Source organism: Nerophis ophidion, linkage group LG25, assembly GCF_033978795.1.
Source record: "Nerophis ophidion isolate RoL-2023_Sa linkage group LG25, RoL_Noph_v1.0, whole genome shotgun sequence".
Lineage (NCBI taxonomy): Eukaryota > Metazoa > Chordata > Actinopteri > Syngnathiformes > Syngnathidae > Nerophis > Nerophis ophidion.
The window spans coordinates 20,197,003-20,224,154 of record NC_084635.1 but is presented as its reverse complement, the minus strand read 5'-3'; the positions used below and the strand labels follow the sequence as shown (position 1 = coordinate 20,224,154).

At 40.4% G+C, this 27,152-nt stretch overlaps 1 protein-coding gene across 4 annotated transcripts in view; it reads right to left on the bottom strand.

The window, feature by feature from the left end:
* ano5b (anoctamin 5b) overlaps window positions 1–27,152 on the bottom strand; it is a 135,954-nt gene that overhangs the window by 53,424 nt on the left and 55,378 nt on the right. For all 4 annotated transcript variants that reach the window (XM_061887647.1, XM_061887649.1, XM_061887648.1 and 1 more), the window contains one exon: window positions 12,938–13,002. In XM_061887647.1, coding sequence (XP_061743631.1) covers window positions 12,938–13,002 — 65 coding nt within the window. The remainder of the gene's footprint in view (window positions 1–12,937; window positions 13,003–27,152) is intronic.

The following is a 27,152-nucleotide window of genomic DNA, read 5'->3' as shown; positions in this document are numbered from 1 at the left end:
TTCTTTTTCTCCTCTGTCCCCCCCTCCCTTGTGGAGGGGGTCCGGTCCGATGACCATGGATGAAGTACTGGCTGTCCAGAGTCGAGACCCAGGATGGACCGCTCGTCGGGACCCAGGATGGACCGCTCGCCTGTGTATCGGTTGGGGACATCTCTACGCTGCTGATCCGACTCTGCTTGGGATGTTTTCCTGTGGACGGGACTCTCACTGCTGTCTTGCATCCGCTTTGAACTGAACTCTCGCGGCTGTGTTGGAGCCACTATGGATTGAACTTTCACAGTATCATGTTAGACTCGCTCGACATCCATTGCTTTCGGTCCCCTAGAGGGGGGGGTTGCTCACATTTGAGGTCGTCTCCAAGGTTTCTCATAGTCAGCATTGTCACTGGCGTCCCACTGGATGTAAATTCTCCCTGCCCACTGGGTGTGAGTTTTCCTTGCCCTTATGTGGGTTTTTCCGAGGATGTCGTAGTCGTAATGGTTTGTACAGTCCTTCGAGACATTTGTGATTTAGGGCTATATAAATAAACATTGATTGATTGATTGAATTGAACACATTGCAAAAGATTCAGCAACACAGATGTCCACAATACTGTGTAATTATGCGATTAAAGCAGACTACTTATAGCTTGGATCAGGCTGGAAAATAATGTCCGCTACAACCCGAGACGTCAAACGCACGCGTCATCATACGAGTCATCATACCGCGACGTTTTCAACATGACACTTCGCGGGAAATTTAAAATTGCAATTCAGTAAACTGAAAAGGCCTTATTGGCATGTGTTGCAATGTTAATATTTCATCATTGATATATAGACTATAAGACTGTGTGGTCGGTAGTAGTGGGTTTCAGTAGGCCTTTAACACTCTGGTTGTTAATTGTGAACATAGCCGTACAATAAAATGTGTTTTTTTGTTCTAGTACTGTACAACAGAGTAGCGAAACCTCACTTATAAATAGAAACTAAAAGACAGTAAAAGCACATCACTCACAGAGTGGTGTATGAAGAGAGTATGAATAACTCGGTTTCAGGCGATCTCCTCAATGATTGATGAAATGGCACTCAAGAAAATACAGGGTGCCATGAATGCCGTATTTTTCGGACGATAAGTCGAAATTATTTTCTTAGTTTGGCCGGGGGTGTGACATATACTCCTAAGCGACTTATGTGTGAAATTATTAACACATTACCGTAAAATATCAAACACTATTATTTATCTCATTCGCGGAAGAGATGAAGAAAATGTCAGCAATCGTCACATATACGTCAGCAATCGTCACACTCACGTCAACCAATAAGAATTCGGCGGGGGAGGGTCTTGGCAGAAGTGCATTGTGGGTCATGGAATGCTAACTAGTATATGCTATATGCTACTGTCGTAGCTATTAAAATGGATCATTTCATCGTTGGCGGTAACTTATAAAAACTGAGAAGGGCTGAACAAAAATGGCACCGAAAAGGAAATCATGTACTGCAGATTACAAGCTGGACGTAGTGAAATATGCAGCAGAAAACGACAAGAGGAAGCGGCGCATACCTTTAGAGTTGGCAGAGTTGTTTAAAAGCGACATCGAGGAAGAAGATTTCATGGGATTTATCGATTAGGAGTGAAAGATTGTTTGGTAAACGTATAGCATGTTCTATATGTTATAGTTATTTGAATGACTCTTACCATAATATGTTACGTTAACATACCAGGCACCTTCTCAGTTGGTATTTATGCGTCATATAACGTACACTTATTCAGCCTGCTGTTCACTATTCTTTATTTATTTTGAATTGCCTTTCAAATGTCTATTCTTGGTGTTTGATTTTTTCAAATAAATTTCCCCCATAAATGCGACTTATACTCCAGTGCGACGTATATTTGTTTTTTTCCTTCTTTTTTATGCATTTTCGGCCAGTGCGACGTATACTCCGAAGCGACTTATAATCCAAAAAATACGATTCTACGGGGCGGTATAGCTCGGTTGGTAGAGCGGCCGGGCCAGCAACTTAGAGGGTTGCAGGTTTGATCCCCGCTTCCGCCTTCCTAATCAATGCCGTTGTGTCCTTGGGCAAGACACTTTGCCCCCCTGCTCCCAGTGCCACCCACACTGGTTTAATTGTAACTTAGATATGGGGTTTCACTATGTAAAGCGCTTTGAGTCACTTGAGGAAAAAGCGCTATATAAATATAATTCACTTCACTTCACTACCAACTTTGAGCTGATGCTATGTGTTTGCGTAGCTTTCTTGTTAGTTATTTTGCCGTGTAAAAATGCATAGGGCTGCTCCACCCGCCATCATTCTGGAAAGCTTGTACATTTCTTTCCCCACAACCCGTAAAGAAAACAAGTATGGGAGGTAAAAAACACTGGAGAGCCGCAGATTACAGCGTTTTGTGCCAGGTACAATTACGACACACCTGTGTTTTGTTCAGAACAAAGCACACGGAAGCTAATACAAACATGAATGGAATAAATTAACGACATTAAATTATGGTTTGACAAAAACAGACTATCTTAGTAAAACCAAAATAAGGCAATTCGGTAGGAGCAGAAAATAAAGTCAAACACAAATACAAAAGCAAATAAGATAAAAAATGGATGATGGATGGAAGGACATTGAATAAGTGAAAGAAATATAATTTTGGGTGTAATACCAGATGAGTAAATTAACTGGAAATCTCATTAAAAATATGCAAAAAAGTGGCAAGAAATACGTCAATAATGAATAAAGCAAAATATTTTCTGCACCGAAAATCACTCCATACCCTTTACTGCTGCCATATTCTCTACCAGTGTTACCAATAGCTGGGTTATTGTGCAGAAATATTGTGAAATAAATATAAAAGTACTTGTATTCAGGAAGCATGTTAAAAAAAAAGAAAGATTAGTTACATTAATATATAATGAGTGATACATACAGTGATTACAAATACATTGGATGCAGTCACCACAGTTGACATAATTCACACACAAGTCATAATTTTTCCGTGATTGTTGGTCCAAAGCTAATGAAGATTTGGGAAAAATGAGGGTAATGGTATTTTTTTGGGGGTCATTCTGTTTAGGACACCGTTGTGTGCATGTTAGGATGCCTGGCGGCCAGTAAAGAATGTTGCTGCAGAGTGTATCAAGTATGGCCGCAAATTATACTTTGAAGAAATAAAAGCATGTTTACAGTACAGGCCAAAAGTTTGGACACACCTTCTCATTCAATGCGTTTTTTTGTTTTCATGACTTTTACATTGTAGATTGTCACTGAATGTTACGTTTGCGCGGCATCGTGGATGCGCGAGGAGTGTCGCCTCTCGATGCGCAGGATCACAGCAGGCAGGAATGAAGGTATGAACAGCCTTTTAATATGAAGTTACAAAAGAACACTGGTACAAAAGAGCAAATCAAAGGCGTGTCTGAGCACAGAAAACTAAATGCTAATATACACAGAAGACAGAGTTCGAAGTCCATAAAGCGCGAGCCAAGCGCGCGGAGGCAAGCTACATTTAGCAAGCAGAAAAATAATCAGAGACCACTCACGTAACGGTTGCAGGTGCAAACAAACTGGCGAGAGCGAACTAGGTAGCAGAGGGGCTTAAATACAGAAAACATAATTACAAACCGGTGTGTGAATGAGCCATGCAGGAGGAGCAAATAAGTTGTCATGGTGATGAATGTAAATAAGGAAGTGCGCTAACAAACGGGATCGGTAGAGTCCAAAACATGATCAAAACATAGTAGGACAATACAAAAAAGACAAACATGCTAGAGATGTGTGATCCGGAAGCCGGATCACAACACTGAAGGTATCAAAAGTATGAATAAACACATGTGGGGTTATGTACTTAACAAAAAAAAGTTTATTTGAAATAGCCACCCTTTGCTCTAATTAGGGCTTTGCAAACTCTTGCCGTTCTCTCGATGAACTTCAACAGGTGGCACCTGAAATGGTTTTCACTTCGCAGGTGTGCTTGAAGGTCCTCGAGAGGACGCCAAGAATGTGCAAAGCAGTAATCAGAGCAAATGGTGGCTATTTTGAAGAACCTACAATATAAAACATGTTTTCAGTTATTTCACCTTTTTTTGTTAAGAATATAACTTCATGTGTTCATTCATTCAGCCTCCCCGGTAAGGTCTATTCAGGTGTACTGGAGAGGAGGCTACGCTAGATAGTCGAACCTCGGATTCAGGAGGAACAGTGTGGTTTTCGTCCTGGTCGTGGAACTCTGGACCAGCTCTATACTCTCGGCAGGGTCCTTGAGGGTGCATGGGAGTTTGCCTAACCAGTCTACATTTGCTTTGTGGACTTGGAGAAGGCATTCAACCGTGTACCCAGGGAAGTCCTGTGGGGAATGCTCAGAGAGTATGGGGTATCGGACTGTCTGATTGTGGCGGTCCGCTCCCTATATAATCAGTGTCAGAGCTTGGTCCGCATTGCCGGCAGTAAGTCGGACCCGTTCTCAGTGAGGGTTGGACTCCGCCAAGGCTGTCCTTTGTCACCGATTCTGTTCATAACTTTTATGGACAGAACTTCTAGGCGCAGTCAGGGCGTTGAAGGTTTCCGGTTTGGTGGCTGCAGGATTAGGTCTCTGCTATTTGCAGATGATGTGGTCCTGATGGCTTCATCTGGCCAGGATCTTCAGCTCTTACTGGATCGGTTCGCAGCAGAGTGTGAAGCGACTGGGATGAGAATCTGCAACTCCAAGTCCAAGTCCATAGTCCTCTCCGGGAAAAGGGTGGAGTGCCATCTCCGGGTTGGGGTGGAGATCTTGCCTGAAGTGGAGGGGTTCAAGTACCTCGGAGTCTTGTTCACAAGTGAGGGAAGAGTGGATTGTGAGATCGACAGGCGGATAAGTGTGGGGTCTTCAGTAATGCGGACGCTGTATCGATCCGTTGTGGTGAAGAAGGAGCTGAGCCAGAAGGCAAAGCTCTCAATTTACCGGTCGATCTACGTTCCCATCCTCACCTATGGTCATGAGCTTTGGGTCATGACCGAAAGGACAAGATCACGGGTAAAAGTTGCCGAAATGAGTTTCCTCTGCCGGGTGGCGGGGCTCTCCCTTGGAAATAGGGTGAGAACCTCTGCCTTCCGGGAGCAGCTCAAAGTAAAGCAGCTGCTCCTCCACATTGAGAGGAGCCAGATGAGGTGGTTCGGGCATCTGGTCAGGATGCCACCCGAACGCCTCCCTTGGGAGGTGTTTCGGGCACGTCTGACCCAGAACACGTTGGGAAGACTATCTCTCCCGGCTGGCCTGAGAATGCCTCGGGATCCCCCGGGAGGAGCTGGACGAAGTGGTTGGGAAGAGGGAAGTCTGGGCTTCCCTGCTTAGGCTGCTGCCCCAGCGACCCGACCTCGGATAAGCGGAAGAAGATGGATGGATGTATGGATGTGTTCATTCATTGTTTTAATGCCTTCAGTGACAATCTACATAGTTATGAAAATTTAAAAAAAAAGCATTGAGTGAGAAGGCATAGCCAAACCTTTGGCCTGTACTGTATATAAATATAGTTTGTATAAAGACATATTTTTCTTTTCATCAGAAAAATTAGTAACGTCAAAACGACTGCAATTACACACTTCCGCATAGATCCTTGTTAACAGTCACGGCGCCTGTTTCTTCGTTGGTTTGTGTACATCACTCTGAACACGGTCTTTAAACTTACAGTCCAATTACTGCCTTATAAAATCAAATACTACCAAAGTTTTTCTATTGTCTGTTGTCCACAAGTTGCAGACATTCTCAGTGTATGTATTACAGTTGAAAAGTGCTTGTTGAACGTAAAGTTTCCTCTGGGTTTCAACACATGCACGTCATTTGCCCCCACTTTCATTGAGAACGTTGGGAAACTGTTTAGTGGGATTCATAGCTGTGATTATTTTTGATGGATGAGAAACTATCAGAGATTATCATTGATATATAAACAAAATCTTTGATTCGACAGTTCTGTCATGATCAATGAATCGATCGTAACTGAACTGTTGTCTAAGTAATGCCACTATCTGAGCAGCCTTCATCAGTTTATGCTCACAGATTTAGATGAAACAGCTCTGGTCTGAGGTCATGGTAAAAGATCCAAAGTATTTATCCTGCACAAGAAGGGATGAACCTAGACGAGGAAAGTTTTGCTTTGTTGTTGTTGTCGTTGTTAAGATACAATGAAGTGAGACCTTTGCCAGCACAACAACAGTCATTGGGATGCAATCACCCTCGTTATCATTCTATTAAGTTGTTTTAATGGTCAAGAGGGCACCCGAAACAAAAAGTGTCTTTGTCCACTTGTTACTTGTTTGAAGCTAAATTATCGAATCTCTTAGGGAGGGAAGCAGAGACAGCATTGTATTGGGCGCTAGTGTTTGAGAGCTGCTGAGGGACAATTCTGCTCGGAGAAAATTACGACGATCGGCCAAAATGTGTGATAAAATTGCAAGCATTGGACAAAGTTACGAGGCTGCACATAAATCGAAGGGTAGGGTTGAATTTGCGTGAATTGGCACAATTTAAACATCAATAATTCCTGGAGGATCTGAAAAGAGTTCAAGAGCCTAAACAGACACATTAAGAGAAAATACAATGTGCTCCATTTATATGCATATGTATATTTGAAATTACATTAAATTCTAGACTATAAGCTGCGATGAGGTGGCGACTTGTCCAGGGTGTACCCCGCCTTCCGCCCGATTGTAGCTGAGATAGGCGCCAGCGCCCCCGTGACCCCAAAAGGGAATAAGCGGTAGAAAATGGATGGATAGACTATAAGGCACTACTTTTTTTCCTCCGCTTTGAAATCCGCGGTTTATAAAACGATGCGACTGGTTTATGGATTTGTCTTTGCTGACAGCCGTAATTCAAAGAGTTTTCATTAAAAACGTGCAAAGACTATGAAATGGTGTGTTATTGTTTGTGCTATGGCGTCACCTTTTGTACAAAGTTTGTTCAGTGCAAAATGCTGCTGGGTTAATGCCTACAGTGTTTCCTGTTGTTTAAAGCTTTTAACCGGAAGTGTCATTTCATATGGTTCTACTTGTATGGATTCTTTATTCATCCCTCCAAGTTTTACACTACAACTAAACAATTCTTACTTACTAAAACGTCTCATGTGTGATGTCTGTAGGAGTGTTTTCATGCATATTTGTACATGCTATCGCAATGTAATAAAGCTAGCGCCGCTAGCATTCGCTAATATGCGAACACCCTTACACGTGTCTGTGTTAGAATCATGACCTTACAAAGGCATTCTTTTTGTATTGTTTCAGTTTTCACAAATCCCTCAGTAAATTCAACAAGACGTCTCCATGGAGTCTGTTTAGCTGTTTGGAGAGCGAGATTCCACAGCTAGTGGTTCCCAAAAGATGACGTCTGTTTTGTTTGATCAGCCGTTTTACTGTTGTGTTACAGACACCGTTTGGAAACAATTAGGGTATGTAAATAAACATTTAGGAAATATTTCTGTGTAAATAGCTCATGTAACAACATATATTTCTGCAGTACGGCTAATATCCAATATATGGGAAATTAAAAAAAAATCTAAAATTTAGTAGGTGCAGCTTACAAACCCCGTTTCCATATGAGTTGGGAAATTGTGTTATATGTAAATATAAACGGAATATAATGATTTGCAAATCCTTTTCAACCCATATTCAGTGGAATATGCTACAAAGACAACATATTTGATGTTCAAACTGATAAACATATTTTTTTTTGTGTGCAAATAATCAATAACCTTAGAATTTGATGGCAGCAACACGTGACAAAGAAGTTGGGAAAGGTGGCAATAAATACTTATAAAGTTGAGGAATGCTCATCAAACACTTATTTGGAGCATCCCACAGATGTGCAGGCTAATTAGGAACAGGTGGGTGCCATGATTGGGTATATACACAGCTTCCCAAAAAATGCTCAGCCCAAGAATGGATGGGGCGAGGTACACCCCTTTGTCCACAACTGCGAGAGCAAATAGTCAAAACAGTTTAAGAAAAACGTTTCTCAAAGTGCAATTGCAAGAAATTTAGGGATTTCAACATCAACGGTCCATAATATCATCAAAAGGTTCAGAGAATCTGGAGAAATCACCCCACGTAAGCAGCATGGTCGGAAACCAACATTGAATGACAGTGACCTTCGATCCCTCAGACGGCACTGTATCAAAAAACTATATCAATCCCTAAAGTATATCACCACATGCGCTCAGGAACACTTTAGAAAACCACTGTCTCTAAATACAATTGATGGCTACATCTGTAAATGCAAGTTCAAGCTCCACCATGCAAAGCGAAAGCCATTTATCAACAACATCCAGAAACGCCGCCGGCTTCTCTGAGCCCGAGATCATCTAAGATGGACTGATGCAAAGTGGAAAAGTGTTCTGTGGTCTGACGAGTCCACATTTCAAATTGTTTTTGGAAATATTCGACATCATGTCATCCGGACCAAAGGGGAAGCGAACCATCCAGACTGTTATTGACACAAAGTTCAAAAGCCAGCATCTGTGATGGTATGGGGGTGCATTAGTGCCCAAGGCATGGGTAACTTACACATCTGTGAAGGCACCATTAATGCTGAAAAGTACATACAGGTTTTGGAACAACATATGCTGCCATCTAAGCGCCGTCTTTTTCATGGACGCCCCTGCTTATTTCAGCAAGACAATGCCAAGCCACATTCAGCACGTATTACAACAGCGTGGCTTCGTAAAAAAAAGAGTGCAGGTACTTTCCTGGCCCGCCTGCAGTCTAGACCTGTCTCTCATCGAAAATGTGGGGCGCATTATGAAGCATAAAATACGACAGCGGAGACCCTGGACTGTCGAACGCCTGAAGCTCTACACACAACAACAATGGGAAAGAATTCCACTTCCAAAGCTTCAACAAGTAGTTTCCTCAGTTCCCAAACGTTTATTGGGTGTTGTTAAATGAAAAGGTGATGTAACACAGTGGTGAACAAGCCCTTTCCCAACTACTTTGGCACGTGTTGCAGCCATGAAATTCTAAGTTAATTATTATTTGCAAAAAAAAAATAACGTTTATGAGTTCGAACATCAAAAATATCTTGTCTTTGTAGTGCATTCAATTGAATATGGATTGAAAAGGATTTGCAAATCATCGTATTCCGTTTATATTTACATTCAACACAATTTCCCAACTCATATGGAAACAGCGTTTGTATATACCTGTGCGTTCAATAGTCCAAGAAATACGGTATAATACTTTAGGAGGAGAGCACTTGGAGAAATTTTGAATCAGTAGTGCAAAAAGTTGCATCTGTATCTTTAACCAAAGCAACACGTCGTCTACAAGTAAGACAGAAATGAAGCTGCAAGCGGAATAGTGTGTATTACAGCATCAAACTAACACAGGAGCACAGATTCAATGTGCTCCATTCATGTGCTGAAATAAAAAAATAAAAAATGCATTTTCAGAGAAAATGTGTAATTTCAGCTGACTGAGCATAATCTGTGTCAGTGTCCTCTTTTTAGTTAATGACAAGAGCTCTTTGAGTCACAGAGGTCTTGTGATTCAGCAATGAGAGCGGCGAGTCAGTAAAAGGCCAGCCGAGCATAAGTCACACAAGCACATTAACAGTCTGCTGGAAAGAAAACATCCCCTCAGAGTGGCAGTATATTGTTTCCTGAATATCACAGCACAAATGGAATACTGGATACAATAACATTTCTGCAATAAATTACATGAAAAATTCAACGGGCAGTTTGACTTATGACTCTTTTATACCGTTTTTATGTTAATACATGCATCGTCTGTGTGTGTCTGACAATACAAAAAAATAAAGAACAAAAAAAACCCCTGAAAACTCACAAAAGCAATGATGATTGAGTGTCAATAACCTAAACTAACTAATTAGTTTGCGAAACAAATAAGAAGTTTTTAGTGTTAAGAGAAAATTGGCTGATATGAAATATGCTGTTTAATATAAAGACCACATGACTGTATAATAATAGTCATCCAAGCTCATATTGATGCACGTCTTTCCACACTTTGATGCTAATATGATGATACTAATGTGCCTGATAACCTCGATACTATCGTGAGATGTATGACATGAAAAAGGCAGCTGTGCAGAGTATAATTGTGCATTTAGTGGAAATGGTTGTAACGACAGAAGACCACTGATACATAAAGACTATTGTTGGTTCTAAGATTTAGTGAAAGATAGAAATACGGATTATTTACTAAGCATTGAGCAATGTTTACTCTGAGTAACAGGGTAACTAAAAAAGCATAACCCACAAATCATTTTTCTTCTCTGTTTTAAGGTAAGCCGACTTTGTGTATACAATATCGGAACAATAGTCTTTCCCAGCATGTCTTGGTCAACGAAGGAAAACACATTTTGCCTGGACCATTTTGCGTGGAAGCCTATTTCTCCAACAAATTATACACTGTAGTAGGGTTGTACAGTATACCGGTGTTAGTATAGTACCGCCATACTAATTAATCTTATCCGGTACTATACCGCCTCTGAAAAGTACCAGTCCTTGGTGGATCTACACCTAACATCCACTGAAATGATACCAAGTACAGTAGCGTATCTAGTCGATACTACTATGATTACGTCCATATTTTTTGGCATCACAACATCTTCAACATCAAAGTATCAAACAACAGAAGTGTTGATAGAACATGTTAAAAGAGAAGGTAAGCAGATATTAACAGTAAATGAACAAGTAGATTAATAATTAATTTTTTTGCCACTTTTCATTAATAATTTTGGCAAAATAACAGAATGAAAAATGACACAATATTTTACTGCATACATCAGCAGCTAAATTAGGAGCCTTTGTTTGTTCACTTACTCATAAAAGACAAGTTTTCTAGTATGTACACTATTTTATTTAAGGACAAACTTGCAATAAAAAGAACATATATTTAATGTAACCTAAGATTTGTTGTTAAACCTCGTGTGTACTTTAGTGTGGACGAGTGTGTACATTGGTACTTTAACTTGTAACTTTAACACTACACTGAAGTGAACATTTTTGCCGTCATAATCCATAAAAAACAAACTTTGGGACGAGATTTGGAAGTTCAGAGATTATGGCACTGTGCAAAATCTTATTTCTCAAAGTCTTACACCTATTCTGGGTAAAGTTTAGGGACACCCATTCTGTGTAAAGTATTCCATGGGTACAACCAGGTATTTATTCATATAAAATCTTAAAATGTGCCATATATTGTTGCGTGTGACGTCAGGTTCTGTTGCAGAATAAACCCAGGCTCAAACACTTGGCGAGGAAACAATGACTAAAGCATCACTTAAAACGGACTCAGTTGGACTGCCTCTAGGTAATGATGCAATTTTCAATGTCATAAAAGCAAGTATGCTTGATATAAAACACCCAAACATAAAGTAAGGCTCAACTTCTCCAAAATTCGCTAGATTGATGCTAAATCAATTTGCTATACTGTATACTGTACATGCTAGTGATTAGCAAACTTGGTAATTGCAACTATAACAAAGATGCACGTTACAAACATCTGCTATCTAACATCTTGGAATTGCAACCGCAAAGTGCAAATGAGAGTCAGAAATGTAATTGTCACACCGCGGTGAGGGATGTCTTGTCTTGGTTTCTTTTGTCTTGTGAATTGCATGTTTTATTTTGAAAAGTAACTCCTCTTGTTTCAGACCACTTGCCCTGCCACTTCCTCTTGTGTCATCAGTCTGACGTCATCCCTGACCCCTGATTGTTTCCACCTGTTTCCCATTACCCTCATGTGTCATATAAGCCCACGCCTCCCCTTGTTCTGTGCCAGATTGTATTGAGTTTTCGTGCCTGTCTCGCTTCCATGTCCATGTCCATGCCTTGCCTCGTCCCACGCTTATTTTCCTGGATCCTGAATTCCCACGCTGCTATTTTGAGGTAGATTTTTCTCCTCCTCAGTAGAGTGAATTGTGTTATTTATTTTCAACCGAAGTGGTGAGTTATTATTTTTTTCTACAATTCTTTCCTCAAATTTTTGGAGTGATTTTTTTGTTAACCATTATTAGATTAAGATTAAGTGTAGAATTTTTTATAGTCATTGTTTTCTTCTTCCTGTTGAAGCGTTTTATGTTAATACATTTTATAGCAGATACGGCGCAAATTATAGTTTGTCTTGGTTTTTGTATTTTCCTCCTTTTAGGAGTGATTCTTGGTTATTCCTTTTTTTTGGAACCTTTTTTGCCGATAGTTTTTGTTATTTGTAGATATTGTATTACTTTGACTCTGGAGGTGAAAGAGCCGTCAAAATAAAAGCCCTACTAAGTATCCCTACTCTGCATAAAGTTCATTCCTTTGTCCAAGTCTGACAGTAATAAGAAAAATTGATATACCAACTTGCCCCCAGTAATCAAAATCAGCTCAATATAAATGTGCTTTGTGCAGTTCTTTGAGACACTAGTGATTTAGGGCTATATAAATAATCATTGATTGATTGATTGATGTTATATCAAAAAAAGGAGATTTTTTTGTTGGAAACAATAACTTCTATAATCACACACAAGAGTACCAAAAATTGGTACCGTTGAGTAAAAGTGTTCTAGGAATCTCTACCGTATCTGTTCAAATGTGAAAAGGTACACATTCCTAAGTTGAAGGGTGAGCGCTAGGACAGAAAAGAACATGACGCTGTTCAGGACTCAGTGGGGGAAAAAAAACATTACTTTTATCAAAACGACCAACATAACTGAGTGATCACACACAGACTGAAATGTATGGTCAACAAATTTGCTGGACCTTGGCAGCCTTTGATAAAAATATGAATGGGTTCTGTTATTTACGAGGTCACACTGTCTTTTAATGTGATTCTTTTGAAAATATTTTGGAGTGAAGTTGATAAAAAAGCGTCCTCTACACTCTTCTCACAGTTTTTAAATTCAGGCAGGCTAAACTAAAACAAATAACTAAATAATAACTTGACATTTAGAAACTGTAAATACATTTCTCAATCTTACGTACCTCAGTATGCCCCGGCAGCGTTTCTCTCTCTGAGAGTGAATTAACACCATTTCCTCCGTTTTCATCTGTAGGTGAAACAGTTTGAGAAAAAACATGAGAGAACGTTGTGTTTGTGTAAAAAAAAAAAAATAATAATAATGTACAGTGTTCAACACAACTGAACAACATTGCACTTTTGATTGATTGATTGAAACTTTTCTCAGTAGATTGCGCAGTACAGTACATATTCTGTACAATTGACCACTAAATGGTAACACCCGAATAAGTGTTTCAACTTGTTTAAGTCGGGGTACACTTTAATCAATTCATGGACTTGATTAATTGAATCAGTGTTATGTCACTTATTATAAAGGTCATCTGATTTCACATCATGTTTGAAATCAGCATGTTTCAGTGGCTTCATTCATACTTTATGATTTACTTCATGATTGACACACGTCTGTAAATCCAGGCATGTCTAATTAGAAAAATGCTGGTTTTTTTTGCTCTATCATACAGTTTTTGTATGCAGACGCTATATACAAAAAACAGTGCTTGAGAAAAAAAATCAAAATGTATTTAAAAAGAAAAAGGAAAACACATTGACAAAGTCAAAAACAAATGCACATTTTGGAAAACAAGGTCAAAGCTCCAAACCAAATCACATTTTACAGAGCTAATCCAACATCCAAATGATCAATCCAGTTAAATCCTCATGTATTGCTGTTAAAGGCCTACTGAAACCCACTACTACCGACCACGCAGTCTGATAGTTTATATATCAATGATGAAATACTAATATCGTAACACATGCCAATACGGCCTTTTTAGTTTACTAAATTGCAATTTTAAATTTCCTGGGACTTTTTTCTTGAAAACGTCGCGTAATGATGACGTGTACACGTGACGTCAAGGGATGTTATGAATATGAGCGCTGCACACACACACAGCTAAAAGTCGTCTGTTTTAACGGCATAATTACACAGTGTTTTGGACATCTGTGTTGCTGAATCTTTTGCAATTTGTTCAATTAATATTGGAGAAGTCAAAGTAGAACAATGGAGTTGGGAAGCTTTAGCCTTTAGCCACACAAACACACGGTGATTCCTTGTTTAAAATTCACGGAGTTGAAACTTTACTATGGATCACAGCGGACATGGATCCCGACCACTTGTCAACCAGCAGTTTTCGGTGAGAAAATTATGGTTAAAAAGTTGCCTCTTACCGGATATCAACTGAGCTTGCGCTTCCCGTACAGCTGCCGTCGACTCCCCCGAGACACTGCGCGTCAACACCGGCCGTGGACGTACACTTCCGACTATCAGGTACTGTTAAACTCACTAAAACAATAGCAACACAATAAAAAGATAAGGGATTTCCCAGAATTATCCTAGTAAATGTCTCTAAAAACATATGAATCTGTCTCAATGCAACGCGATTGCTATCACGTTTATTTATTTTTTTTTCTAGTCCATCGCTATCAATATCCTCAAACACAAATCTTTCATCCTCGCTCAAATTAATGGGGAAATTGTCGTTTTCTCGGTCCGAATAGCTGTTTTTGTTGGAGGCTCCCAATAAAATCAATGTGAATATATGTGGAGCCATGTGACGTCATTTTCTGCGACTTCCGGTAGAGGCAGGGCTTTTCTCCAGTTGCGAACTTTATCGTGGGTGTTCTCTACTAAATCCTTTCAGCAAAAATATGGCAATATCGGGAAATGATCAAGTATGACACATAGAATGAACCTGCTATCCCCGTTTAAATAAGAAAATCTCATTTCAGTAGGCCTTTAAGTTTGTTCTGGGTCTGACTGTGGCAACTGAATTACCGTTAAGTTCAATCAGTTGAAGTCTGAGATTTACATTTTTTTCACGATTATAACTGTTTTCTCCTGTATCACATTAGTGAGGAACATAGAGTTGGGATTTCACTCTATGGTATCATTATAGTCCTCAATCAAACTGGGTCTGGAATCCTTTCTTTTAATTTTGGTCCAATATTTAAAAAGTAATTATTGAAGCTTTCAACTACTTCCTTTATGTTGTCATTATTTTCATTTCCATCTAAAAATAATTGGGGGTAATCCCTCTTAGTGCCATTTTTAATAATGCCCCATGCTGCTCTCATATTATTTTTGTTCCTGTCCAAGTTCAGTTCAGTTTCAGTTTCAGTTTATTTCGAACATGCATTCTATTTATTCTTTATTAAGGGTGTGACCATACACTCTTCTCATTAGGCAATATTGGGGTTACAAGAACAAGACGGAAATGTAACATTCATTTTAAGCACGGGCGCCGTGTATGATTATAGAAGTCTAACTCCAAAGGCTTATGCCTGGAATGTTTTTTTTTTATTGAGCCCAGAATTCCTGACAGTAGCCACTACTATGACTGCAGAAGGGATTTTGACAAAAATGTGGCTGGGTCACAAAACAAGCAAGCAAGTGCACTTTGAAGTGTTGTATAACTTTGCATGCATGACCTATGTATGAGCTTTTAAATGGTGAACTTGTGTTGAAAATGTACTATAGTTCAAACAAAGTAAATCGAGTTGACTATTGTAAATTCCGGACAGTTAGCCGCTAGTTTTTTTCTAGGCTTTGTACCCTGCGGCTTATTAAACAGTACAGATAATTTATGGATTTTTCTTCACAGAAAACCAGCCAGTTTGTAAATCATAAAAAACACACAAAAGAAACAAGCAAACACACTGAATATGTGTGTTATTGTGTGTTATATAACGCCATCTTCCCTTACTGCAGGTGCTGCATTGCCTTTTTGTTAAGACCGAGCTATGAACCGGAAGTACAATTGAGGATCGGTCATCTTGCCGACCATAGCGTTTTTACTTGTATGGATTATTCATTTATTACTCCAAACAACATGTGAAGGTTTTACAGTATAACTAAAACAACGTTTACTTACTTAACCGTCCCAACTGTGATGTATGTAGTAGTGCTTTCATTCATATTTGTACGTGCTATTGTAATGTAATGAAGCTAACATTGTTAGCGTTTACGAGTGTCTTGGTTAGTATTATAAACTTCCATTGGCACTATTTTATATTGTTTCAGTTTCGTAAATTCAACAAAATATCACAGTGAACATATTGAGTCTATTTAGCTGATTGGTGATTGGAGAGCTAGCTTGCACAGCTAGTCATTACATGACGATGACTTCTGATTTGTTTGATCAGCCGTTTTATTGCCTTGTTTCCAGTTTGGAAACAAGGCAGTTATCAAAGCTAAAATCGGGCGGAAGGCGGTGTACACCCTGGACAAGTCGCTCCTCATCGCAGGGCCAACAGACAATAGAGATAGACGGACAACATTCGAATATTTACACACTAGGGCCAATTTAGTGTTAGTGAAGTGAATTGTATTTATATTGCGCTTTTCTCTATTATTCAAAGCGCTTTACATAGTGAAACCCAATATCTAAGTTACATTTAAACCAGTGTGGGTGGCACTGGGAGCAGGTGGGTGAAGTGTCTTGCCCAAGGACACAACGGCAGTGACTCGGATGGCGGAAGCGGGGATCGAACCTGCAACCCTCAAGTTGCTGGCACGGCCACTCTACCAACCGAGCTATGGCGTCCAAATCAACCTATCCCCAGGTGCATGACTTTGGAAGTGGAAGGAAGCCGGAGTACCCGGAGGGAACCCACGCAGTCACGGGGAGAACATGCAAACTCCACACAGAAAGATCCCAAGTGCAGGATCGAACCCAGGAACTTCGTGTTGTGAGGCAGACGCACTAACCCCTCTGCCAAATATAGTATTTTCCTAGCTAGACTATGACTACCTGGTTATGACTTTTTAACCAAGGTTTTCGACACGCACATAGTTCCCTTTATTCTGGTTGAATCCAATAACATAATACTGCCTGAGGCTCAGCCAATTAGTGGCCGCGATACTGAACAGTGCACTCTGATTGGTTTGGTTTAGTAGCCATACTGTAGTATTGATATTTTTAGATCATTTAGCAATTGTTATGCTTCGAAAAGCCTGAATCATGCCAAAAATACGCAGAATATACTTAAAAAAAAAATAGATACAGGACGCAAACTTCAAAGCGTGATGTGGTACATAGTAGTGTTGTCCTGATACCAATATACCAATATTTTGGTACCGGTACCAAAATTATTTTGATACTTTGATACTTTTCTTTTTGCATGTTGGTCTTTAAATAAAATAGTGACCATACAAGACAACTTGTCATTTAGTAGTACGCCTACAAACAAAGGCTCCTAATTTAGCTGCAGACGTATGCAGTAAAATATTGTCATTTCCCATTATATTATTTTGTCAAAATGATTAAGAACAAGTGGTAACAAAAATAATTATCAATCTACTTGTTCATTTCCTGATAATATTTGCTTACTTTCTCTTTTAATGTATGCTATCTACACTTCTGTTAAAATGTAATAATCACTTATTCTTCTGTTGTTTGATACTTTACAATAGTTTTGGATGATACCACAAATTTGGGTATGAATCCTATACCAAGTCGTGACAGGATCCCACATTGGTCATATTCAAAGTCCTCCTGTGTCCAGGGACATGTTTCCTGAGTACTTTTTAGAGGCGGTTTAGTACCGAATATGGTTCATTTGTATCACGGTACTATACTAATACCGGTATTCCGTACAACCCTAGTACATAGTTTACTGTATATATACACAGTGGTACCTTGACGTACCTGTGCCCAACCTTGATTTGAGATACAAGTGTTTTGAGTTAAGAGCCCCTTCACAGAATCAATTCAGCCCATAAATTGAGGCACTCAAGTACACTGAAAACGTAATTTCCTTGGTACCTAATTAAATGTATGAATTATGTTTGTAATTACATTCCTATTTTAGGACATCACGGTGGAAGAGGGGTTAGTGCGTCTGCCTCATAATACGAAGGTCCTGAGTAGTCTGGGGTTCAATCCCAGCCTCGGGATCTTTCTGTGTGGAGTTTGCATGTTCTCCCAGTGACTGCGTGGGTTCCCTCCGGGTACTCCGGCTTCTTCCCACCTTCAAAAACATGCACCTGGGGATAGGTTGATTGGCAACACTAAATTAGCCCTAGTGTGTGAATGTGAGTGTGAATGTTGTCTGTCTATCTGTGTTGGCCCTGGCCCTGGCGACTTGTCCAGGGTGTACTCCGCCTTCCGCCCGATTGTAGCTGAGATAGGCACCAGTGCCCCCCGCGACCTCGAAGGGAATAAGCAGTAGAAAATGGATGGATGGATTTCATTCCCATTTTAAGTAACTAGTAATTTACTTAACACTGCTTAGGTTTGACCACTGGGACGGTTCGATTATGTCTTCATTGTGTCCTATCGGAAAATGACTTGTCTTGGAATGGATAGTGTCTGACAACTGCAATAATTCCTCATGGAATAAAATTGTTTGCAGCTGTAATTTGCATGCAAACAACTTCTGCGGGGGTTTTTGCTCTCTGCCTGCCTTTCTTAATTCATTCAAATCTGCAGCTGTCAACTGAGGTTAAATCAGTTTTCCCTTTCCGAGTAATCACCTGGTTAATATGACAACCTGAAAGGTCTCTCAGTAAAAGTCTGTTCTCCTGGTAACATCAGAAGACTGGTCATTAGGAGAATCATTGATGGACGTTTTTGGAGAGATGAAAATGGTGCCACATGCTCCCGTCTGTCCGCAATACCGCATTCCAGCAGGGCAGCGTAGCAGACGCTGCTCACTGACTCTCTCTCTCTCTCTCTTTAATTCCCGAATGGTGGGAACGTAGAACTTCCTGTGGGGGAGGCTGGAACGTGCATGAAGACAGCAAGCAGGAGGGGCTGAGTTTACAGTCTCTGCAGAGCCCAAAATCCCACGTGAACGCAGCACACAAAGGACAATCCCGTGCTTCCTACAGACAGCAGCTTCTGATTGGACACACGGATCTAAGAGGAGACTCACAACAGAGGAATGGCAATGAGTCACCCATCCATTTTCTACCGCTTGTCCCTTCCAGGGTGTACCCCGCCTTACGCCCATGTGCAACTGGCCAATGTTTCATATCAGATAAGAAGAAACCCTATGGTAGACACAGTTGGCATGCAATAAAAAGACCGAATAGCCTGGTAGAAACTATGCAAACACCTTAATTAGATTGTGATGAATCTTTAAAAAAAAATCAAGATTAACAAGCGCAGATTATTCAATTGAAAAAACCACAGCCCTCTTTCAAGTCTGCTGTACACTTCCATCGGTCATTCATTGGAGTGCCAGTTTCCCTGGAGGACAAATGGCACAGCTCTTAGTCATTTGCCAACTTTAAATTCATGATAGAAATGAAATGCAACTGGAGGGCGGGTGGTGGCATGTTGACACCAGCAAAAAGACAAATTTGTTCTGCAGAAACTGAAATATATCAATATTTTAAAACTATAGGGCAGGGATATTTAACTTAATTTATGAAGGCCACATTTCCAGAAGGCAGCACAGTGGCAGAGGGATTAGTGCATGTGCCTCACAATACGGGTTTGATTCCCGGGCACAGGGTCTTTCTGTGTGGAGTTTGTATTTTCTCCCCGTGACTGCATGGGTATCCTCCAAGTACTCATGCAAAGTCATCCAACAGCTATAAAACTATAAAATTATTTTGCTGAGAAGGAAAAAAGTGCCGACACAGTACCTACATAACTGTAGTAGCCCATATACCTTCAGACACCACTAGAATAATTTTAATGGTTGAAGTTAAAGGCCCACTGAAGTGAGATTTTCTTATTTAAACGGGGATTGCAGGTCCATTCTATGTGTCATACTTGATCATTTCGCGATATTGTCATATTTTTGCTGAAAGGATTTAGTAGAGAACATCGACGATAAAGTTCGCAACTTTTGGTCGCTAATAAAAAAGCCCTGCCTTTACCGGACGTAGCAGACGATTGTTTATAATGGGAGCCTCCAGCATCAAGAGCTATTCGGACCGAGAAAGCAACAATTTCCCCATTAATTTGAGCGAGGATGAAAGATTTGTGGATGAGGATATTGATAGTGAAAGCCTAGAAAAAAAAGTTTTTAAAAAAAAAGGCGATTGCATTGGGAGCAATTCAGATGTTTTTAGACACATTTACTAGGATAATTCTGGGAAATCCCTAATCTTTCTATTGTGTTGCTAGTGTTTTAGTGAGTTAAATAGTACCTGATAGTCAGAGGGGTGTGTCCAAGGGTGTGTTGACGCCAGTCTCTGTGGGAAGTCACGGCAGCTGCATGGACGGCGCAAGCTCCACTGATCTCCGGTAAGAGGCGACTTTTTACCACAATTTTCTCACCGAAACTTGCCGGTTGACAAGTGGTCGGGAACCATGTTCGCTTGACCGCTCTGATCCATAGTAAAGCTTCACCTCCGGGAATTTTAAACAAGGAAACATAGTGTGTTTGTGTGGTTAAAGGCTAAAGCTTCCCACCTCCATCTTTCTACTTTGAATTCTCCATTATTAATTGAACAAATTGCAAAAGATTAAGCAACACAGATGTCAGAAATACTGTGTAATTGCGCGATGAAAAGAGACGACTTTTAGCCAATAACGTCACAAACACGCGTCATCATTCCGCGACGTTTTCAACAGGAAACTCTGCGGGAAATTTAAAATTGTAATTTAGTAAACTAAACCGGCCGTATTGGCATGTGTTGCAATGTTAATATTTCATCATTGATATATAAACTATCAGACTGCGTGGTCGGTAGTAGTGGGTTTCAGTAGGCCTTTAAAGTACCAATGATTGTCACACACACACTAGGTGTGGTGAAATTTGTCCTCTGCATTTGACCCATCCCCTTGATCACCCCCTGGGAAGTGAGGGGAGCAGTGGGGAGCAGTGGGGAGCAGTGGGCAGCAGCGGTGCCGCGCCCAGGAATCATTTATGGTTATTTAACACCCAAGGAAACACCTTGATGCTGAGTGCCGAGCAGGGAGGCAATGGGTCTCATTTTTATATTCTTTGGTATGTTCAAGACATCCCTGTTAACGGTTTGGAAAATGTAGAATTTGGAAGCTTCCTAAAACGCTTAAGTGATCTGCGGTCTACATATCGCCAAGGTTTACTATAGCATGACTTCGGCATACAAATTAAATTCAAATTAAATCAAAATGTATGGAGTTGAAAAGGAATTTAGGAACCCTTCCTAAATGAAGCATGGCATGTGTGCGGGAATTAGTAAATAAAAATACTAATCCATCCATCTTATTCCGCTTATCTGAGGTCGGGTCGCGGGGGCAACAGCCTAAGCAGGGAAACCCAGACTTCGTCTAGCTCTTCCCGGGGGATCCCAAAGCGTTCCCAGCCCAGCCGGGAGACATAGACATAGAAATACTAATATTAATGTGCTTTGTTAAAATGTTATCAACCCAAAAATATTTGATAACAAATTGGTAAACACTCAAGCTGCTGAAATGTTATTGATGATTTAAGCCTCGCACACGTGTGTAGTACATCTGAAGGGACTGAAAAATTATAATAAATACCATATATAAGTTTATGTGTGCCCTGCGATGAGGTGGCGACTTGTCCAGGGTGCACCCCGCCTTCCGCCCAATTGTTAGGCACCAGCGCCCCCTGCGACCCCAAAGGGAATAAGCGGTAGTAAATGGATGGATGGAAGTTTATGTCCAACTTTATTCAGAGAAGTAAGAATGGAATTCTCATTTACAACAATTTATACTTAATTGACATGGAATCCATGAACACAATCGAAAATACTGAGCTTGAGTTAAAAAATTCACGACAAGTTCACTATGTCAGGTTCCTTAATCCATTTTATAAAGGAAGGTTTTTCCTTTCGTAGCTCTTATTTGGTAGTTTAAAGTGCAGTAGTAAAACAACTTTTGTAGGAGCAGTCAACAATTTCGTCTGTCTCATATCAGATTCAAGCATTTAACAAATTAAAATGTAACTGGCCACGTGGAATATATGTAGCAAATAAGTTATCCATTTGAGCAGAAGCCAGTTATTTAGCATCCAGGACAGATCTGGGCAAATTAAGGCCCCGGGCCCACCAGACATTCCCAAATATGTTTTTTAGATATCTAAGATGGAAAGTGTAGCTTCCATTATGATGTGCAGTGATGGTTTTAAATGACCGTAAGTCTTGAACTATAAAAAGTGTTTCAATGGTTGGAATCTGTGCTTTTGCATGATATACCAATTACTATGGTAATCTAATTAGTTATTATGGTAATCTAATTAGTTACTATGCTAATCTAAGTCACAGCAGCTCAGACGAGGCACCAAGCAGTGTGGGTGGAGAGTGTCAGCCTGAGATGCGGGTGTCAGGGACAGACGCGGAAGGAGATTTTTACAACAAAGTTCTAAAGCTTAGTGATGTATCAAATGTATTAGATGTATCAGATTGTAGGTGGGATTTTTTTTACCCTTCGCGGTCATATTTTGTAGTGTTTCTTGCATTTTTGTTGTGTTTCGCTTGATTGTAAAATATGTCGATCGAGAGGGTAGGTGACGTTCATATGTTGTCAATATTCAGCGTTTTATCGTTCAAATATTATAAATCCCACATTCTTTGTTTTCATGTACATTCTGGGTGTCTTACTCAGTAAACACATTTTAAATTCCATTCCGTTTTTTAAGGCACTCTGTCTTAATGTTTTTAGCATTCAATGAGCCATTATTGTGAGGTTTTGTATTAGTGTTCCTAAAAATAGATATACCGATCCCCAGACACATTGTTGTCTCTAAATTTGGCCCCCGAGTCAAAATAAATGCCTAGGCCTGTTCTAGGATGTCCCACTCTCCCGTGTGGAGGGGGTCCGGTCCGATCCGGTGGCCATGTACTGCTTGCGTGTGTATCGGCTGGGGACATCTCTGCGCTGCTGGTCCGCCTACGCTTGGGATGGTTTCCTGCTGGCTCCGCTGTGAACGGGACTCTCGCTGCTGTGTCTTGGATCCTCTTTGGACTCGACTCTCGCGACTGTGTTGTATCCATTGGGGATTGAACTTTCACAGTATCATGTTAGATCCGCTCGACATCCATTGCTTTCCTCCTCTCTAAGGTTCTCATAGTCATCATTGTCACCGACGTCCCACTGGGTCATTATTGTCACCAATGTCCCACTGGGTGTGAGTTTTCCTTGCCCTTATGTGGGCCTACCGAGGATGTCGTGGTGGTTTGTGCAGCCCTTTGAGACACTAGTGATTTAGGGCTATATAAGTAAACATTGATTGATTGATGTAGATTTCTCTTCATTATAGAGAAAGTAATTATAATAGACTTTAGGAGGCACACAGAGTTTGGACAATCGAACTAGCACCTCACGCAAAAGTGTGGCATCACGGGGAGAGCGAACCAGAGCAGTAAACCAACTAATGTGCAAACAAATTGAGAAATCATTCCACTGGGAAGGTGGGAAGTTGCATCGACTCTGCAGCTGACGTTTATTTTTGCCTGTGGGGGGTTTATTTTCTTTTCCCTTTTTGGGCTTGCTTGACCTATACACAGCCAGCTATTTGGGTTGAGCAAACAGAGGCAAAGGCTACTTCCACATACACAAAGACATGAAGCAAGCTGCTTACTATCTATGGCTGACTGACAGTTCAATTTGTACAAAAAAAAAATGTCAACCTGATCTTTTATTAAAGGTACAACACCCTCCTGACCATAAGTGTCTTCTGCAGGGAACATTTACAGATATGCATATCAGAGCAATTTTTTCTTTAATTTGTAACTGACAACATAAATAGAATAAATAAAGTAAATTGACAAATGTCCACTGCATAGGAAGCTGGTCCGGAGGAGCTAACTTAAAGGGCAACATAGACACTTATTTCATTATTCGGGCCTAAAAATTATATCTAAAAGGTACAATTCCCGCTAAAATAAACACAGTAGTGATATTTTTTGTTTTCGAAAGTGTGTCATCACACTTTAGAATGCCCACTTTTAACTCCAACATGGGTGACATCAGCCTGCTGATGTCACCCACAAAAGACTGAAGTCCGTTTTGTATTGCATAGTATTTGTCTTTTTTATTGTCTTTATCCCATTCCTCCATCCATCCATTTTCTAGATTGTCCCTTTTGGGGTCCTGGAGCCTATCTCAGCTGCATTTGGGCGGAAGGCGGGCTACACGTACACGGTACCCTGTATTGTGTACCCCGGATAGACGGGGCGGTATAGCTCGGTTGGTAGAGTGGCCGTGCCAGGAACTGGAGGGTTCCAGGTTCGATCCCCGCTTCCGCCATCCTAGTCAGTACCGTTGTGTCATTGGGCAAGACACTTTACCCACCTGCTCCCAATGCCACCCACACTGGTTTAAAATGTGGCTTAGACATTGGGTTTCACCATGTAGAAGTGCTTTGAGTCACTGGAGAAAAGCGCTATATAAATATAATTCACTTCACTTCACTACTCCCTGGCTGGACAAATTACCACTTCATCCCGACTCATTATTTTCACGCATAATTTGAAATAATTCTCAAATATGTCTGACAGATGCATTGTTGCAGGTTGTAGCAATACAACTAAAGAAGGGGTCAGCCTACATATGCTTCCAAATGATGGGAATGTGAGGAAAGTACGGACATTCTCTAATCAGACTTCCACAAAGTAGAGCGGAACATACGAGAGGATTGTAATTTGCAGCACTCATTTTAATGATTCTGACTTTGAAAAAGAAGGTATGGAAAAAAATGTTAAAGACGCAAGCCAAATGCGTTTCCAAAATCAGGAGCACCCTCAAGGTGAGAAAGACTGAGTTTAAACCTTGGGAAAAACAGAGGAAGAAAAAAGTAATAGTAGTAGTATTATATTTTGAGTCCTCTTCTGATGTTTTCCGAAAGATGCTTATTGAAATGCTAAAATCAAATCCTACAAAACCCGAGGATGAAAAATGGATTTGATAGTGATTTTGTTTTGCAGTAGATTAAAATATTTTAGAGCTGAACAATGAAACTAGTTTTATCACAAACAGTACTACATTATCGAACTATGAGTATCCACAGTTCATTCCTGTTCTAGAGCCAAAATGAAGGGACTTCCTTTAGCACTATCATACTTATTTTGCATCTTTACGTGACCTCCTTGAGGCTTTTAAGGATGTTTGTCCACTGACAAGTCATTGGTATGTAACATAGGAAGGCGAGGAGGGTTTGGACGTCAATGGTCAGATCTGCACATTTTAACTACTCTGCCTGACCAAACTGATCTTTTTCACATTTTAAGATTTATTACCTGCTACCCAAGAACCTTCTCATAGAGAAAAATCTAATTTAAAACATCGGTATGCACGTACACACTTAAAACCTTTAGCATATTGGTATGTGAGAATATTTTATAGAATGGATTAAGCAGAGCAATCAAACTATGTAATAATATGATCCACTTTAGGAAACTGTACAAACTCAAAGTTATTACAAAGCACAAGGAAGAAGAATCTTGGAAAAACATCTCGAAACCTTATTAAAGTCTTACTCATCTTATATTGTGAACAAGAAATTGCATAACTATTTATTTATAAGAACTGTATTTATTGGTATTTAGTTGACTAATTATATTTTACTTATTAATCTGTATTTATTTATTGAATGATTTATATTGTTATTGATTGTGTTATAGAAAGAGTAGTAACAAATGTGTTAGTAATTACTATGATACAAAAAGGGGTAGGATTAAATATGTCTACCTTCTTCTTTTTGGACATGCTGGAATGTGAAACTGCAATTATGTAATGTATCTATTGTAATTGTATGCATGTTGGGAATGCACTAATACCATAACCGCTACAATGTCTTTAATGTCCTCTGTGTTCTTTGATGTTTGATGTTTCCCTCTTACACACATGTGAGAGGGATGTGTACTATGGCTATGAGTGGTTGTTGTTTTTTTCCCTTGGCCGATTTTTTAAATTTTAATTTCATTTTATTTTATTTTTATCTTCTATTTTTTTTTCCCATTCCCCGCCTTGTTTACCTGTATCTCATCTTTTTTGTAAGGGGCCCTGGAAGCCGGCAGACCCGTCAGCGATCCTGTTCTGTCTCCCTGTTCTGTCTCCCTGTACTGTTTGTCTGATCTTGAATGGGATTGTGCTGAAAACTTAAATTTTCCTGAAGGATCGCTCCTGAAATAATAACTAAAGTACTATCTATCCATCTATCCATCTATCTGTCTATCTATCTTATCTATCTATCTAATTACCATCCCGTAACAAAGCAGCAATGTAGCAAAACAGGGACCCCGTCCGAATGGGCAACACATGCGCTGCATTTTATGGCACGGCGCTTCTTACAAAATTTTAGCACAAAGGTACTCCTAGCCCCTTCCTGCTCCGTCATTATTAAGAATGTAATGGCACATTTTACCTGTGGTGCTCTGTGTTGGTGATGCGATTAAATTTTTTGAATTATCAGAAATATGATTTTTGACCAACGACGGCTGGGCGATATACTCCATATATCGCGGGTTTGTTTCTGTGAGATATAGAAAATGACTATATCGAGATATTCGAGTTTACTTTCTCACGCAGTTGCTCTTCTTCACTCTTTCCTGTCTCTCCTTCTCATAGACAGCAAGAGCACCTGTCACGTCATACGTCACATACGTATACGCCCTCGCGGAGCTGAGAAGTAGCAGCATGGGTAACGTTGGCTGTGATGCTAGCGGAGCCATGCGAGTGGTAAGACGAGAGAAAGAAGGTGCGAATCTGGTAACAAATGAAGGAAGAATTAATTCCCAAGAAAAACAGCAGGGGGTCCATCGTCTGGCAGTGGTTTGGCTTCAAGTTGGAATATGTCAAACAGTCAACCGTAATTTGTCAAGTGTGGGACAAAAGCGTTGCTACAAAAAGTAGCATTACTGCTAATATGTAGCATCATTTGTAATGTCAGCTGCTAGAGAATGAAGAGTGCTTACTCCGCATGTCAACATCTCCGTTCGGTGCCACACACCCATCCATCCATCCATCCATCCATCATCTTCCGCTTATCCGAGGTCGGGTCGCGGGGGCAACAGCCTAAGCAGGGAAACCCAGACTTCCCTCTCCCCAGCCACTTCGTCTAGCTCTTCCCGGGGGATCCCGAGGCGTTCCCAGGCCAGCCGGGAGACATAGTCTTCCCAACGTGTCCTGGGTCTTCCCCGTGGCCTCCTACCGGTTGGACGTGCCCTAAACACCTCCCTAGGGAGGCTTTCGGGTGGCTTCCTGACCAGTTGCCCGAACCACCTCATCTGGCTCCTCTCGATGTGAAGGAGCAGCGGCTTTAGCTCGGTTG